At 38.4% G+C, this 19,562-nt stretch overlaps 1 protein-coding gene across 1 annotated transcript in view; it reads right to left on the minus strand.

Moving 5' to 3' along the window:
• Positions 1–19,562, minus strand: part of ptdss2 (phosphatidylserine synthase 2) — a 259,128-nt gene that overhangs the window by 63,005 nt on the left and 176,561 nt on the right. The window contains exon 5 of the mRNA XM_051923613.1: positions 10,772–10,906. Within this exon, the coding sequence (XP_051779573.1) occupies positions 10,772–10,906 (135 nt within the window). The remainder of the gene's footprint in view (positions 1–10,771; positions 10,907–19,562) is intronic.

Raw genomic sequence — 19,562 nt, forward strand, 5'->3', positions numbered from 1 at the left:
ACAGAATGGGTATAACTAAGTGTGATACAATAAATTACATTCCGCAAGATTGGTGTATATCTAGCCATAACCAAAATTGTGATTAACATATGATTAATTATGCAGCCTTAAGATGAACTAAACAAAATGATTTGAATTACTTTGATGAATAACTCTGTACTAACAACCACACCACTGTGCTACATGGCAATCAAAATACACAACTTAAATAACATGGCATGACTGGAAATTTATGACCTACAGTACATTGTTCTTCTGTGATGTCCTATACCCACCATGTACTTTTCAAATGTTAAACCATGGAGCATGTAGTAGTCATGCAGAGGATAAACCAGCGTGAGTGAGAGAGACACTGACAAGATGTTACAAAAATATACAGTTTGTTACAAAAACAAAAGTTACTAAAACATGGTGATATCAAAAATATCAAATAGTAAAAGTTGAAGAAAGTGATTTCAATAAAAAAAAAATGTCACACAAGCACATCCATCAAAATCATTGCTTATGTATATGAATAAATAAGACTAAAAGAAGAAAGTTTCAAAAACTGACAAAAAAGAAGAATCCCATTATTTCCCTTCACCCTTCTTCAGGCTTCTCTGAATTTCTGAAATCAAGAAAAAATACAAGCTTCCCAGGCTGTTCAAGGTAACAAAGGACTTCTTATAAGAAATACAACTCAAATTAAACATCACAGTGAGTTGGGGAATCGAGGGCGATCATTGGAGCATCAGCTTGTGTCGACACAATGCAATCCATTTTGTGACACAATACCATATTATAAACAACACCAACTTGCGACCCAAAGGAGGGATATGGCCCAGTGGTTGGGAAACTGTGCACAAGGGGATAAACAAGAGTAACCGCATCCCCTCCTATTGTCATTCAGGGTGCTCAGGAGAACCATGGTGCATATTCCACTAGACACAAACTCCAACGCTACAAACAATTTCATCTTCCTGTTATTATAGGATTCCGGGATCCCTTCCTCCAATCCCAACAGATGCCCCTCCTTCAGCCACAGACTCTTCAACTCTGATTACTATCCTTAAGCAATTACCTTTTTCTTCCTCTTGGGTGCTTAAATGGCTTTGTTAACTTTTTTTTGTTTCACTTGCAACCTAGAATCTCACACCTGGATGCCTCACCATTTTCCGGCCAAGTCGAGTGGAGTACCGCCCCCCACTGCTCGCCCTCACTCACTGCCGCGAACTTGCACTCCCTGTGTAGATGCCTTGCCATTTCTATCTACCCAAACACTCTCATTGGCACTGTGTCACAATGCTCAATTTAAAAACCCATGTATAACTACTTAAACCAAATGATAATCTATAAATAGTGTCATGCACGAGCGTTTAGGGAGCAGCTTAAAGACCCGACGAGCAGCGCAAAATCGCACGTCAGGGGACGACGCCAGTGTACTAACCACTCTCTCTTTGTTTTGACAGAAAAGACAAGAAAATGCCACCTTGAATTCACCCGAAAACCCTAGTCAGCAGACCAAGCCACTTCCGGGTTCCTTCCTTCCATCTGGCCCCCCAATGATGACGTCACCACATCCCATCTACCTCAGTGGCTCCTTTCTCAGCAGTCCCTTTCCACTCCTGTCCCCACAGCATAAAATGTCCGCCAATCATTTTACCAGTTGTTTGTACTGAACTTTTCATGTCTGACCCATATTTTTGCAAGCATTGGTTTCTACAATATACGGGGACAGATTCCCCAAATCTTAAATGTAGTGTTTGTGCTTTCTTTTACAATAGTTGTACACACTTGCACAGGTAAACACCGTCACCATAGCGTGACTTACCACAGATACAGAATCTGAAACTGCTATGCATTAAGCACTTACTGTATTTGTGTAGCATAGCTACTATTGTTAGGGAAAGCTGCAATTAAAATCGTCTGCCTATTTCCTCCATGACTGTAAGTTTCCACACCTAACTTTACATACCTCATTAAACCAAAAAAAGATCAACACTTCTGTTAACACTGTTGTTTATCAGAATCAGTTAGGATAATTTAAATATTTGACTTTGTTGGTACTACTGGATACTCTGATACAATGTTGAGTTCATAGATACCAGGAATGTTTTGGGTAAAGCTGCAGTTTATTTCAAACAACAAAGTGCCAGAGGCAAAACGATAATGACAATTTATCACAAACAGTCAACACGTGCAATGAGCACATAGCACAAGTACTGCTTTAGCAGGAAAGAGTAAAGAATCCAGGATGAATTTATGCGCATCAAGACAAAAGTTAATAAATTAACTCAAATTGTTTTGTGTGCCCTTGTTTACTAAATATTGTATTTTTTCATTTTATGCTTTTTTATGTCATTATTGCAAAACAATTCCTTAGTAATATAACATTTTCAAGACAGCTAAAACACAATATGGGGTCACAAGAGGGTTAGATTGTTTCCTGACATTACGAGATACAAATTAGACAGGACACCTGTCTACTGCCATGCCCACTCATTACCCCCAACTCCCCTCAAACACACAGATCTAAATTAAAGTGTCAATACTGAACAACTTAATTGCTTTCCCTACATTTATATGGCTCGACACACTTATAGGCAGCGTGGTGTAGTAGACTTCAAACCCTGACATTGTGGGTTCAAATCCTGTTTCTGACACTGTGTAACCCTAAGCAAGTCACTTCACCTGCCTGTACTTCAACTAAAAACAGAAGAAATGTAACCAACCATATCTGAAATGTTATAAGTCACACTGGATAAAGCCATCAGCCAAATAAGAAAATATAAAATATAAAAGTCTTAAAACTGTGCCAGTATGTAAAACATGCTTGACCTAAATGGGCTAATAAAAAATACACTGTAAATAGTAATGTGATTAATGCACACTGCTTACTTAGCTTTCATGTAATATGCTATGTGGTTAAATTGAAGGTTGCATAGATTCTTGAGTGTCAGGCTTACATAGATTGTACAGCATGATTTTTGATCAACATAATCACTATTGAAAGTAAAATAGTGTCATGTTACAGGCAATTCTCTTCAACTTGGTACTAAATCATAGAAAAAAGGGTCAGGTGATTTAGGTTCGCTATTACATACTGTACACTTCTTAATTTTTCTGGAGGCTCCACCAAACAGAAAAGAAAGAAATTCAAACTTCTTATATGTTTTTATGGATCAAGCCCCTAAGAATGTGTTCAGCCAGGTCACCTGTATAGTCATATGATGCCTCAGAGTCCCTCGGATTTGCCAATGCACTTGTGTTTAGTGACTGCATCTGTGATGGGTTACAACACTAATTTTTTGTTTATAGTAATTTGTAATTGGGAAAGCTGAGTCTCTGACAAAATGGGTATAACTAAGTGTGATAGAGTAAATTACATTCTGCAAGATTGGTGTATACCTAGCCATAACCAAAATTGTGATTAACATATGATTAATTATGCAGCCTTAAGATGAACTAATCAAAATGATTTGAATTACTTTGATGAATAACTCTGTACTAACAACCACACCACTGTACTGCCTGGCAATCAACATACACAACTTAAATAACATGGTATAACTGGAAATTTATGACCTGCAGTACATTGTTCTTCTGTGATGTCATATACCCACCACGTACTTTTCAAAGGTTAAACCATGGGGCATGTAGTAGTCATGCAGAGGGTAAACCAGCGTGAGTGAGAGAGACACTGACAAGATGTTACAAAAATATACACTTTGTAACAAAAACAAAAGTTACTAAAACATGGTGATATCAAAAATATTAAATAGTAAAAGTTGAAGAAAGTGATTTCAATTAAAAAAAATGTCACACAAGCACATCCATCAAAATCACTGCTTATGTATATGAATAAATATGGTTAAAAGAAGAAAGTTTCAAAAACAAATCTCAAAATATATATGCAAGAGGTGCGAGGGTTGAAACGGCATTCCAGTCTGGATGGACCCTTCTCCCTCGTCTGACCAGGAGACCAATATAATGGAAGGTCAGTGAGGGAGCTGGGATATTCCCGTTCCATGCCAGCATGCTGCTACAGCAGCAATTATACTGGGGCTGGTGTCCCAGCAGCCTCAGAGGGGCATCCTGGTTGAGCCTGGAAGGCCGGAAGGACAGGACAGTAGGTGACTGTCTACTCTGAGCAGAGCACCCCACCATGCACTCGGTGGCAACATCCCATCTGACAAGAAAAAGTATGGATGTCCATAGGGCAGCAAGGGAGTTGTGGTCCCATGGGGCTGCCGTGTCGGGTTCTGTGGGGGCTACCAGGGTACGATCGGATATTGACTGCCTAAGAACCAATGTGATCCTACTTTCCTGAGGTCACTGACTGAGCACCAGAAGTATTCCAGTGTCAGGTGTTAAAAGAAAGCCTTCCACTTTGCCAGAAAGGAAAACAATAATCATTGGTCATTTCTGGAAGGAGAGTTGATCTTTAAAAGGAGACTTGCAAGAAGGTATATCTTAAATAAAGGACTTAAACCCGGACTGCATGTTTTGGTAAGTAAGAGTTTGTGGCTCTGGTGCGCCTGCTGGTGGTCAAATAGAGTATACTCTTTTATTAAAATACCAGTATTATTATGTCACCATCTCCAACCTAAAATCTGCAATGTGTGTTGAATGACTTAAACATTTCAGTGATTGTGCTCTTGTGACTAAAGTGTTACAACAACAACATTTATTTATACAGCACATTTTCATACAAATAATGTAGCTCAAAGTGTTACACTGTCACTGATAAGTCCATCATAAAAATAAGTACACGAAAATATTTAAAATTTGAATAAACATGCTAAGTGTTCCAGCATTTGCAAGTTAATTCACCATTCATATTCAATGAACTGTATTCTCGATGTGGTTTTACTGGTTTGGCTGATGGTGGCAGACTATTCACGTTTTAATACCCACTATGGCTGACAAACTTTGGAAGGGGGGTGCTGGAAGCAAAGAAACCATTTGGTGGCATGTCACACTATGTCTGAACAACATGCCCCAATGATCTCTGTGTCCGCATGTCTAAATGCCATCAAGTTCAAAGAAGATAAAATCAAATGACTTCTGTTAGGATCACCTGAGCACCTCAAGAAATGTGACTTGTCACTAAACTTCTATTCCTAGAGAATATAAAAGCAGAGACTGGAACTGGGAAGCACAATGGTGCAGATTTTAGCTTCAATGATGCAAGCTGTTTGTGGACTTTAACATTTTTGTCATGTCCATGCATATTTTCTCTGCAAACTCTTGTATAACTAATACATCTCAAAAACATGCAGGGACATCCTTCACATCTTTTACAGTACAACTCTGTGATGGCCAGTTCAGTTTTCTATGCTATGGTGTGCTGGGCTGATAACATCACTTTAAGAGAGGCCCACCAAATCAACAAGCTAATTAAAAGGCCAAGCTCAGTTATGGGACACCCTCTGGACCCCCTGGAGGTAGTAGCAAAAGAGAGAATGAAAACAAAACTGAGTGCCATTATAAACAATACTGCACATCCAAACTCTGATATGCTAACACTGACGACTTTTAGTCAATGAATTATTCAGCAGAAATGTGTCAAGAAACGCTTTATACCAACAGTAATACACCTACATAATGCCTTACTTTTCTTTATTTTTAAATGTTCTTCCTTTTTAGTCATTCTGGTGTGTTCAGATCATACTGTTATATATATATATATATATATATATATATATATATTTATAGGAAACACATGACGACAGCACAGAAAGAAAGACACTGCCCAATACTTGTATGAGATGCTGCAGAAGGACCCAGGAGCTACAGAGTATGATGCAGCTGAGGCTCCAACAGTACACTAGAGGGCAACACAGGTTTCCAGGCTAAAAGAGCAGAGGCACTGGTCCCTGATTAAACTGTAAGGCAGTGAAAGTGCTGCCCCACAGATATGACATCCTTAAGCAGATGGAGACAACACCTACAAAAAACTTTTGCCTGATGTCGCTGTTACAAAATTAGGGTTGCCATCATCCTAGAATTACTTCTGGCCATGGTTAATGCTTTCCTGAGCCCATAGACACAATGGGCCTGAAGTCTGAAGATGAGATGTAGCAAGACGGTGAGATGAAGGTGAAGATACAGACAGAGAACGATGGAAAAAAAAAAAAAAAGATTTAGGAATTCTTTCTGTTGTACTTTAGTGGGAAAGTGGACAAGCCACCACATACGGCAGACAAAGTTCAATGCCTGTTAGTTATTACCTCAGTTGTCTTCATGGGAATTATTAAATCTCACTCTGCCCCAGTACAACATTATGTCCCACAAGGTTCAGTTCTGTTCAGCATCTATATGATAACCCTTAGGGTAAATCATGAGGAAATATGGTTTGGGTTATAATTCTTATGCAGACAACGCTCAAATCTATATTAGTATAAAAATTACATGCATTTCCACCTCTACCCTCCTTACCAACAGTCTCTAAGAAGTGAAGTAATGGGTGCAACAAAGTTTCCTTCAACTTATCAGTTCAAAAATGACATTTTAATAGATAATCATTTTAATCTATCTGTTAATAATATTCAAGCATTACCTACCTTTACTGCCTGTAATCTTGGAAGTTATTTTTGACAATCAGCTCACATTTGAGGCGTATCTTAAAAACATTACCAAAATTTCCTTTGTTCATCTATATAATATTTCAAGACTTCATTCATTTCTGTTGGAAACTGATGCTGAAAGGCTTATTCATGCCTTTATCAACTCTCATTTAGATCACTGTCCATCAATGTCTGTTTTTCATTCCACTAGCAAATTTTCTTCAGAAGCTCCAGTATGTTCCAAAACTGTGCTGCTTGGGTTCGTACTCATACATCACTGAACTTTTGCATAACTCCTCTAGTCTCACATTTACATTGGCTCCCTGTTCACAAACACATTACATTTAAAGCTCTTAGATACAAAGCAGTCCATGGCACAGCCCCCTCATCTCTGACCTTGTCAAACTCTTCATTCCCTTGTGCTCTCTTTGTTCTGCTGCCTCTTTCACCCTGCAGCAGCCATATTCCTAACTTTAATCCACGAAGGAGGGAGCTTTTTCTTGTTCTCCACGCCTATTCAATACCCTGCCAAGAGGTATGAAATGTTCTGACTCCTGACTGCTTTACGAAACTACTGAAAACACATTAACTCTATATACTGTATATTTTAAGGACTTAAACAACTTTTTGGTTCACTTTTCTTTTACTTGCATCATCTTATACATTTAATTATATATATTTTACTGTATGCTATAAATTGATTTTCACTTTTTTATTTTGTCATTTACCACTAGTGTATACTTTTTATTCTCTTTGTTATGCTTTGTAGCACTTTGGGTTAAGAAAAGCACATTATAAATAAAATGTATCATTAATATTGTTTTTGCTGTAAGTCTAAGACTAACTGAAATCTAAATAGCCAATGCAGACCTCATATTTCCTATTTGATACATGAGTTGTTCATTCAACCTGATAAAATAATAGTTCCCCGATCCCCTTCACTCACGGCAGCCTTGATCTTTTCAGATAGAGTCATCCATTTTTGTTATACCTCCCAGCGTTGCTCATCGAACTGACCACTCTTATAATCAAAGTGTTTTGCTGGGAAAATGCACCAGTGGCTGCTACCCCATTTTCCTGTTTAGTGAATCTAACCTCGTCGTGTCAGGGCTTTGGTGTCCCAACATGTGTGATGATTTATCATTATTTTCACTCATCCGCTGCCAATAATGTGGAATTATCAGTCATTAGCATTACAGACATAAACCTCAGTTATGGGGTCCAAGATGGTGCATGAAAGTCACTACTATGCTGCTGCTGACTGTGCATACAGTAATCCCTCCTCGATCGTGGGGGATGTGTTCCAGAACCCCCCGTTAAAGGTGAAAATCCGCAAAGTAAAAACCATATGTTTATATGGTTATTTTTATATATTTTAAGCCCTTATAAACTCTCCCACACTCTTATAAACATTTCCAGCACAATTATACAGCATAAACCCTTTGTATTCTCTTAGATATTAGGTAAGATTCATTGAAATTATGTATGTAAACACACTGTTTATATACAGTAAAACCTAAATAGTATTTTAAAGATATTGAGCGTCTCCAATATCACATATGTTACAGCCATTACGACAGACAGGCCACCAGCAATAAATATGTACAATGCAAGAAAAATTGTATACAGTAAAATGTGTGTACAGTGATACTAAACTATGTACATGTAGTAAGTACTGTACGTAGAAAATTAATTATGTTACTCACCAATAATGACACTACGACTTGTCCGATAACGATGACTTTAATTTTACTGCACAACAAAGGAGAGCGTTATAGCTCTTCTAAAGGAGCCTCTCCAGGCGACTGTGTAGCACCGCCATTGTTCTTTCTTCCGGCAGTCTTCAATCCAAATCCCTAAAGCAGATTCCATCCGGACTACCGCATTATTACATCCACTTACAACTCGTTTTGCGCCCTGGTTAAAGGACACTGCGGCCATAGATCTTATATTCTTTTCCTCCTTTTTAAATAAAAAAGAATTGTGGACTCATTGATGCGTAAAGGCGTCCTGCAGCGGTGTAGCTGTTCCCTTCCTTCAACATATCCAAAACTTTTACCTTTTCGGAAATTGTTAGTATCTTCCGTTGGCGCTTAGGCATGACCCCTGAAGCAGTAGCAGGTGCACATTGATGCTGAATGAGTGAGACGAGACTTCCTGGTTAACGCAGCGGAATCGAATTCTGTGCTCCGTCGCTGAGCCAATCAGCACACAGGAACTTAACTGCGTGCTCTGATTTGGTAGCTTCTTAGCCATCCGCCAATAGTGTCCCTTGTATGAAATCAACTGGGCAAACCAACTGAGGAAGCATGTACCAGAAGTAAAAAGACCCATTGTCCGCAGAATCCCGCGAAGCAGCAAAAAATTCGCGTTATATATTTAGATATGCTTACATAAAAAATCCGCGATACAGTGAAGCCACAAAAGTCGAAGCGCGATATAGCGAGGGATTACTGTAATGCTGGACAACAGAATGAGCCAACAAATCCAATTTCTTTTTTTTAACCTTTGTTCCACACTTTTGTCTATTTTTAAGTTTTACTTCCTAACCCTAGCAACCACAATGACATACAGATACATAGAAACATACACAGACACTTGTCCTTTTATTAAGGTGGCTAAACTGATTTCTGTGTCTGTTGGATGTATTCAGAATTAACATTTTCAGTGCTCCATCTATTGGAATGTATTTTGTAATGCATGTATTAAAAAAATGCATTGAATTTTTAATTCCAAATGATGGTACATCATAAAAATTAGCAATACTTTTACAAATCCCATGCCAAATCATATATAATTGAGACACAGCAAACGGACGGACACACAGATAACATAGACACAGACACAAACAGACATTTGTTCTTTTATTAAGATGGATTATTATTAAATCATGTTTTTTTTTGCCTCCTTATTTAATATTCTGTGTTCTCGTTGCCTTTATTCATTCCTACTGTTGAATTACTTGTGTGTGTTTACTCTTCTTATGCATTTGCAGGTCTTTTTACATGACAGATAAAACAAATTATTTACTTAGTGAAGTTTTACTGGATAACGGTAAATTTGACTACTGAATATTATTCCTTGAACTACATTTTGGATAATCATCTCTGAACTAGTGATACAAAGTCATTCAACTTTTCCAGACTTACTGTAAACGTTTATTTTTTCAGCTATGCAAGATTGGGAAATGTGCAAAAAATCCCATCTCTAATGTCATTGTTATTTTTAGTTTGGCAGTCACCGAAAGGTACTTTCTTGCCGTCCATGTACACAGAATTATGTTCAGCATGAATATTGTTACAGTGATTCTATCTTATCCATGGTTACATCCAAAATTTTTTTTCCAGCATAGAGTATATTTTACATATGAAGCACTGCAATTGCTAGACTTCTGGAAAGTGGTGTGATCAAAATGTAGACTACACAGAGACAGAGCTGGGTTGGAACTGTATGGCTGAATACTAAACAAATTACAGAAAAATGATGAAATGATATTGTTTACACTGAAAATGTCCCATACATTCCAGTTTTAACTTTCTTTAAGAAAAATAGTAGCTCAAAGGTGTCATTACCATAGAGTCACACCTCTTTTAACTCCAAAGTCTCCTAGTTATCCATATATCCCAAAACTGACTAGTCTCCTTAATCCAAGCTCCGGGTAGTAGGACTGATTATTGAATCGATCACTATTTATAAAGCATAATTATCAGGATAAAAAACAACTTTCTGCAATGATGAATTGGAAAATAAGTTATGAAGAGGATGGATAACCAATAGCACCTACCTTCCAATGTAGTTTACATAATAAGAAATTGAGTATTTGAAAATGCCTGGAGAAATTTGCTAGCTCTCCTTGTGTCTTTGCAAGTTTTTCTCCACAACATCCCAAAGATATGCAGTTAGTCTGCATGGCTAAACGTGTGTGCATATGCACTTTTCAGGACTGGTTTCCACCCTGTATTTTGCTCTGCTGGAATAAACACCAGCTATCCACAACCCTAAACTTGATAAGTGGAGTAGACCAGTAGACATCTGTGGCATGCCCTGAGAGGTGGTGGTTGGCCTATGACCTTATTTTGTATATCATGGCCTACTTGGCATTAATCTGCTATAAGGGTCACCATGAGAGAACCTATTCGTATTGGTAACATTAAATAAAGATTGTCCCAGAAAAGAACTGTTAACAATGCTTAGTAAAATGTTGAATTAACTCAATCACTTACCCAGACATTGTGATAGGGATCGGTTTTGTTTCCTGGGTCATATATAAGGCAATTTCCTCCATAATCTCTCTCTGGCAATGGTACGCCCAGCTTTGGGTCAATGTATTTCATAAACTGTCGTCCATCATGCACAGTCTGTAAAAAAAAAAAGTAACAAAGTTTAAATTAACCAATCTGTAGAACCCACTGATGTGGAAGATTTTTCAGTAATTTGTGGTAAAATAGTGTTACAACTGAAGCATGTAACACAACTTGAAATAAATCAGAGATTTTCTGCCAGCGTAATTCTAATTTAAACAAACTCTTTATCCTAGAACATCTGGCAGTATTAAGCTTCTAAAGTTAGAACATTTTTTTTTTTTTTTTTTTTTTTTTTTTTTTTTTTACTGTTTTTCAACTCTACCTGTTTACTGCATTAAATTGGAATCTTACTTCAAGTGTTAGATAACGGTTTTCAGCGGAAGTTTTCAAAAAACTACAGCCAGACGTATGTCATAGTTTAGTTTAAAAAGGAGTTATAAATGCCCGGAAACTGGCAAACACCTTTCAAACATTCACTTCTCTATTGAAAAAATACAAAGCATTGACAAGGTCCAAATGTTTTGGGAAAATAAAATTTCAAAGATGTTACTTCAGCATGTTTTTCAATATGACTCAACATTTTCCATTCAAAATACAATGGACTATATAAATTAAGTTTTTAAACCAGAACTGGAAAATGATTTACATGTTCCACTCTTCAAAACAGTTCCTGTCCTGAATAAAACAAAGTGGCACATTATAGCCCTAGCATTGCCAAGAAGTTTCCTGCCTGTAGTTCACATGCTTCCTTCTCCTAGATGTGTCCTTTGTGCCAGGATTGTGATGGTTGAATCTGCAACAGATACAGGAGTAGAATGCGCCTGAGTGGGAGGAATTTGCAAAGAAACACCACATAATTAAGCAGCTAAGTCCTTCACAAAGTTATTGCATTACTGGCTCTGTGTCCTTTGTTTTGCAGATCTTATTGTGAGGAATGTAACAGTTTGTGTTAGCAATGACAATAAAATGTACAATGTGCCATACCATATTAGAATCTTGTAACCCCTCTCATGTACATACTGTGCTCAACTACTGGTTTATGGCACGAAATGTCTTTAATACCTCACTGTTCGACATCAACCTTCACTCTCCTTTGCACAGTATCTCTCTGAATGGCACTCATTTATACTGCTTATAAAAATACATAAGTGTATGTGTGCATAAATGCAAATAAACCATATTAACTTATCTTAAAATGGATCCAAACACTACTTTGCCCAGTGTCCTCTGAATGGCACTGATGTACAGTATAGTACTTCTAAAAATAAACAGATATATGTGTAGGTACATGCAAACAAAATATTTTAGGTATTTATCTTCAAATGGATGCAAACCCTCCTGAAAAGGTGGTTATTCATTTGATGCCAAGTTGTCTTCATGATCATTACTATCAAATGTCACTTTTTCCTTGGTGGTCAATGTCTTTGGACACACTATTGCATCAACACAGCGCACCTGGGCTGGGATTTATGATGCGTCTCAGAAACAGTCTTAGGAATTGCACTATACATCACATTAGGAAAAGAATTTATCCTGCCTCAGAGTAGGACATAAATGTGTTTACAAAGAATCTAGTTCCAGTCCCAGTGTTGAGTATGCGCCCATGTCTAAGTATGAATGATGACAGCATTTAATTTGTAGCAAGGACTGCCATAAACACTAATGACGTTTTGAAATGTTTTGATCTAATGCTGATGCTTCACCATAAAGACAGTAATAATAATAATAATAATAATAATAATAATAATCATCAAAGAGAAAGAAATAGAAGGAAAAAATATTAAGGTAGGATATTGCCCTAAGCTGCATGTACTTGTTGCCACTTTGCAACATCAGGAATACTAATGTAAGAAACACCAAGATAGAATGGCCAAGACACACAAACCAAATGAGAGTGAAACCTAATAAAAGACACGTTTACTTAACAATAAATAATTCACAACTGTACTTCTAGAAGAATCACCTTCCCGTTGTTATGGCACATGGGAAACACTTTGTAAAGTATACTGAAATTAGCCATGGCTATTCTGTTTGATCACCTACCTGTATGATCCCCCCTTAGCTTCTGTAAGGCTCTATTGATCCAATGCCCTGGGAGTCTCCACCTGCCTTCGTGAACCTTCCTGGGTTTGTAAGATGTAAAGTGAATGTTCCAGGGGTTAGAGGAATACAGTGTTCAGTGTACCTGTGTGACTTTTCAATATCAATCTCCCATCCGGTCCTGCTTATCTTCAGGATAATATTCCGGCAGCTTGCATCCATGACCATCTAAGTGTTTATAATGTGAAACTGCCTGTGATTCACATATGTGTGCTAATCCTCACTTGACGCAATGATATTTGTGTGCTGAGAATACCACAACTGGTAGCTCTGACATTAGCACCCTGCTCTCCTCAAATATGAGAGCAGGTTCACATACTGTATATGCTTAAGTGTGAATCTGCCGTCATCTATGAAGAGAACGGGGCACCAATAACTGAGCCGACAACTGTGGTATTCCCTGGAGAATGCCAATCAAGCTGCACGGTGATGGCCCATCTCCTATTAACTTCTCCATGCTTCCGAGACTGTGCTGGGAGACACAGCAAATCATCTTGTGATGGAACATATGGACGTGCCGTCCTGGAGGAGCTGGACTATTTATGCAACCTGAATGGGCTTCAGGTACCGCATCATGCTATCAGCAGTGATGAGGACACTAGCAAAATGCAAAACCAGAGAAGAATCAGTAAGGAAGGATAAGGAGACATCAATCGTCTGTGGCCACCACCTGTAAAACCATTCGCTTTTTGGGGGATGTCTTGCTGTTGACTCTCCAGTGTACCGGTTTGTCACTTTCATTTCCACTAAAGTAGGTGTAGTTGATTCACAGTCTCTTATGCTTCCTAACTGAACTGATTTGAGATCCCTGAAGCTTAATTGACTTGGTGTCAGACTGTGATGATTAATTTTTTTTGAGTAGTGTATAATTTGTATTCTGCGGTGGGTTGGCACCCTGCCTGGGATTGGTTCCCTGCCTTGTGCCCTGTGTTGGCTGGGATTGGCTCCAGCAGACCCCCGTGACCCTGTTTGGATTCAGCGGGTTGGAAAATGGATGGATGGATGGATAATTTGTATTACTTCATATGTTTAAACAGCATTCAAAGTTTGATGCACAATTCGAGAAATGCCTGGTTGTGACTCATCCAAATCACCACGGTTAGAAAGCTTCCTTTTCCGTTTTGTCAAAAAGTTTAATGTTACCAACATCTTCATTGTAGACGACAGCACACAGAAGTTTATAATGTTATCAATATCTCTGTCAAATTGATATATTTTGACAAGTTCATTAGTGTCCAAAACATTCAGCTTTTCCTGGTACAGTATATGTGTGCTGATATCCGTCTGAACATGTGTATGGCATGTGTATTATCTTCACAGGCATGTTTGGGCTTAAATTAACGCTAATATTAGGGTGAACATGTTGGGTTATCTTCAGAAAATTATGTTTCTGTTATTATAACTCTGCAAAATCTTTATGCATACTGATGAAGCAGATCCCAGTTATACTTTATCAGGTGTTTAATGGTGTTTTGTAGTGTCAGTCGATGCATGTATTTCTTGGTAGCAAATGGAACTGGTGTCAACTCTTCTGAAGATTTTACGGCCATGCATTGCTCCATTAGATGAGCTTTGACCTTGGACCTACTTTAGTTTTTCATGGCATATAAGACTAAGTTTCAAATGCAAAAGGAAGATTAGCATTTCTGTCTTCAGGAATGCATGTTTAAATATTTATAGTAACTTCTTTTCCCATTTTATAATTGTATCCTATTTTATTTTTGTATATAATTAAGAGTTTGCTAATAATACATTGTCAATTATTGTGCTAATTATCTCCCTGCACTTATTGTAACTAATGCTGAAAATGTGTAGCCCCTTTAGCTATGGACACACACTAGGACAGTCCGAATATTCCTATGTGGGGAATAATTTTGAAAAGTTAGGCTTTCAATTAAAAATAATACACATTAAGTTAAGCTCCCTAGCCTCTGAGATTTTACTCTTAAACACACTAAGGAGTGGCTCTTAGCCTCTGAGGTTGCATATGAATAATAATCTTACTAAATCAGTTAATTTATGCACGTCGGATGCACCGAGGCGCATGCGTACTACCACCAAGGCGCATGCGTACTGCGCCGTGGCGCCCGCCCCAGAGTCAAACGCTGCGGCTTCCCAAAACGCGGCGGCTTTCCAGATTCAGTAGATGGCGCCCAAACAACACAACCTGTAGGGTCAAACGCAGCGGCTTCCCAAAACACAGCGGATTCCCAGAGTCAGTAGATGGCGCCCAAACAACACAACCTGTGGAGTCAAACGCCGCGGCTTCCCAAAACGCGGCGGATTCCCAGAGTCAGTGGATGGCGCCCAAACAACACATCCTGTAAGCGCCCAAACAACACCACCTGTAAACTAGACTTAATGAACGAAGGCGCCCACACAAAGAAACCGCTTTAGTTCAAATAGGGTTATTCAATTAAATGGAAACTTTACCATGCCTACGACCTGTGAACTAAACCTGAGGTAAAGCGTGCACGCCAGGTTGTACAGCCGCCCGGACGCGGCCGCCCACACCACCGCATATACCCTCCATGATATTTCATCACGCAGCGACTTCCCACCGAGGCGCACGCCCCAGAGTCGAACGCAGCGGCTTCCCAGAGTCAGTAGGTGGCACCCAAACAACACAACCTGTTCACTACACTTGCTCTAATCCACTATGCCAGTAATATAGATCACATAATGGTCACAGACTCAAACCCAGCGACTTCCCCGACTCAGTGGCTGGCACACGAACACCACAACCTGTAAACTAAACTTGCTGTTCTCCACTCTGCCAGCAGTCGGTATCAGCAAAGGCAACAGAATCACGTCTCCACAAAATGAAACCGCTTTAGTACAGATATGCTTATTTAATTAAATGACATTTCCCCAGACGCACCCACCCTCCATGATATGTCATCCATCCAAATATCGGACGGAACAGAAACTGATTGCCATTCTTGGATTTCCGATTCGCTAGCTAGGGCTTACTTGTTACTTAAATAAGACACACTAAGTTAGCTACTTAGCCACTAAGGTTTTAATATAAAGCACATACTAGTTAAACAGTGCTTAACCTATGAAGTTACAGATAAAAAGTAACTATTAGTCTGATGGCTTTCCAGGGATAAATAACAAAGCTTTCCAAACAATATCAGTCCGGCTTACTCAAATATTACAGTAGCGTGTAACTAATTTGCATCTTATAAAATTGGTCTTTTAGACACATAGCTATAAACTTGAGTCAGAAAAATAGTCCACACTCCTATTCAGTCATTAGTTAGGAGATGTGAGGCTGTGGAGAAACTGGATGAGTTAAAACTTAACATCTGTGTAAACTCATAGCCAGGTGAAATCACTTGCAACCTCAAACCCTTTATCTTGCCTCATCTTGTCTCTTGCTAAAAGCTAAAACAAAAAAATGTAATCTGACTCCTCCTTATTTTATATATGGAAAGTTTCATCATCTGATTGAATCTTATTTTAAGATTGCTGGCCTAATTTGTGTTTGAAGACAGAAATGGGAATCTAATTCTGTATCTCATAACCATCCTCTACTTAATCAACTTGCAGCTCAGAATCTAATAAAAAAAGGCCTTTCTGATAAAGTTCAAGTATGGATATTTTCAACAGGGCAGTCAAAAGTCTTTTAAGATCAATTTTTGAACAATATTAGAAACGATGACTAAACATGTTTAGGCACATTTATGTTTTAGTTTAAAAACAATTCAGTGGCAGGGAGGCAGAAACAAGTTCACATCCTGGGTGCCCCTGTGTGGAATTTTCATGTTCACCCCAAGTCCATGCAAGTTTCCTCCCAGAGCTATGGCTTCCTCCTATAGCGAAAAGACATGTGAATCAGCATTGCTGAATTGGCCCTAATTTGTGTGTGTGTTTGCATGTGAATGTGCTCATCCTGCAATGGAATGGTGCCCTGTCCAGGGATTGTCCTTGCCTTGCACCTGAAGCATCCTGAGATAGGCCCAACTCTCCCTGCAACTCTACACAGGATAAGTGGGTTTGAAAAGGATAGATGGATAGATTTAAAATTAATAGGAAAGACTGGCATAGTGGTACAGTGGTTGGTGCTTCACCAATTGTGTCCTGGGTTTGAATTATGTCCTTGATGTGTGTTTTCACATGTCCTCCATCTGCCTGATTAGGTTTTCCTCCAAATACTCTGCTTTTATTCTCACTTTTCCAAATACATACAGGTTAGGTTAACTGGTGATTCTAAAGAGGCCCATTGTGAATGTTTGCATGACTGGGCGCAAAGAGATGTTGCCTCATCCAAGAATTCTGCTTTGTGCCTGACACTGCCAAGACAGGCACTGACCCCAGGTGATCCTGAAACAACTTATGTGGGTTAGAGAATGGTATGTAGAAAATCAGTGAGCACAAGCACTGCCTTCCTTTTAGCTTCTTGAAAACCAAAATAGACGTCACATACAAGTAAAACAAATAATGTGCATTTATACAAGTAAGGGACAAACACATGGAGCAAAGCAAAGTATAAAATAAACACAGCCAAGCAACTTCCACCTACCTAAATAAGATCTGTGCCCATTTAAGAGTGAAGTGGCCTTATGCACGTTCCCACCAAAAATACCAAAAAAATACTGTTTCTTCACCTCCCACCTTTTTAACTACTTCCATGTTTACTTTCCTCCTCTACTTTACTGAACTGTCTCCTTTAAGCTCTTACCTCGTGAATTTAAGTTCACCTACAGTATGTGGTGGCTATAAGGCCTTTTGTAACCCTATCTGTCAAACACTCCTGGGCACAATCCTGCAAATAACTTACGGTGTTGGACCTCAGCCCTTGAACCTATGGAGTGTTATTCCCTGAACTTTACCCATTCAAGTGAACCTAGCAATCTCTTCAATTCCAGAATCCCATTCTGTTTTAAAAAGTCCCAATCACCTGCATATTACAATGGGTAACAGAAAGCCAAGCATAACACAGCATGACCTCCTGCTACCACCTGTTATACCGAGAAATGTCTGTTTCAATAAGTAATGCCCCCACTGTTCTTTTATTATAGAACTATCCTTTTGTATGAATGGTTCTACTGTGCTGACACACAGAGGGACATTGTCTGCACAGTCTTTTGTTAGGCAGTTTACTGCCCTATTCTTGTCCTGCCTGAAAGCAGATTAAATCCTGGGTCTCACTTCACACACCAAAAAGAATTTTTGACACTTTGCATCCATAAATGTATACACTACAGTTACATTTGTGATTCCTGGGGAGCTGGTAGTATTGGGCAGGGCTGTGTAGTTGGCGCACAAAACCATTGACTCCTCAATGTATGGTTCCCCCATCTCCAACACTGACTCCTCTATTGGTAATTAAAAACAATAAACTGTAACGATCAAAAGTTTGGGCTTATCCAAAACTTTTCCTGTTTTGATAGACATTGATACATCTTTTATCAAGATACCATTAAACTGATTTTACTATACAGCCAAGACTTGTATAATGGCCACTATTGCTTGAAATTACTAGGTTTTAATTTATCATACACAGATGGCTACATAGTCCAATTCCCAGCAGCAATTTCTTCAGTGTATTAATTGTAAACTCTCTTAGCTTATCCTTAAATAGTCATGTTTACATGCTTACTGGCTATTAGAGAAACAATTCTGACTGCATTACCACCACAGATTCCCGTTACCCTGTTCATGTGTGTTACAATGTACTGGCATTCATAAAGTTCACTTCTCAGTCCAACGTTCTGCACAGTAAAGAGCGCTTGGCATGAACTTAAAGAGCACCTTTAAGAAGAACTCTATGATAGTAACAGACTAAAACTAAGAAAGTTAGTGACTGGCAAACATGGATAATGCGAGGGTATTAGAAATAAACTTGATTCCTTAGGTTTAAAATTCAAGACGGCAGTAAAAGTTTTAGAGTTCTTTATTGACTCTGACCTAAACTTTAAATCGCAAGTTAACCATATTACTAGTTCTGCATTTTTTCACTTAAGGGATATAGCAAACGTTAGACCTCTTATAACTTTACAAGACAATAACAAATTTAGTGCAGTTTTGTTTTTTGTTGACTAGATTACTGTAATGCACTCCTAACAGGACTACTTAAGAAGGACATCAATCAGTTGCAATTAGTGCAAAATGTAGCGGTCAGAATCTTAACGCCCAGCCTCTGAACTTTTCTTACAAGATACTCATGAACAATTGCGGCAAACCCCTTATCTTCACGTCCATAGTGTACCACTCATATTCCCATTACATAATACATCAGTTCCTTTCCAAGTTCTTACTTATTTATAAAATATTAACAAATTAGTTTATTTTAACCAATACTAATAACTAGATTAGGATCTTATTTCAGATCCTTTTCTCCTTTCATAGGGTAAAATTAATACTGATTTTACACTAGTAGTGGTCCTTTTGTATTAACACAATATTTTTCAATTGCTAATTATTAGATACTACTCAATTGGGTATACTTTCAAAAATGTTATACATAAGAAAGTTGAACAACAGTTAAGACACAGACCCTTCATCTCATGAGACAAGCACAATGCTGGGGTATCATAAAGATTATCTTAGTGTTTCCATTTGAAGCTTATGGGAATTAAATACCTGAGAAACCCAGGAGAAG

Source organism: Erpetoichthys calabaricus, chromosome 2 (genome assembly GCF_900747795.2).
Source record: "Erpetoichthys calabaricus chromosome 2, fErpCal1.3, whole genome shotgun sequence".
NCBI classification, from domain to species: domain Eukaryota; kingdom Metazoa; phylum Chordata; class Cladistia; order Polypteriformes; family Polypteridae; genus Erpetoichthys; species Erpetoichthys calabaricus.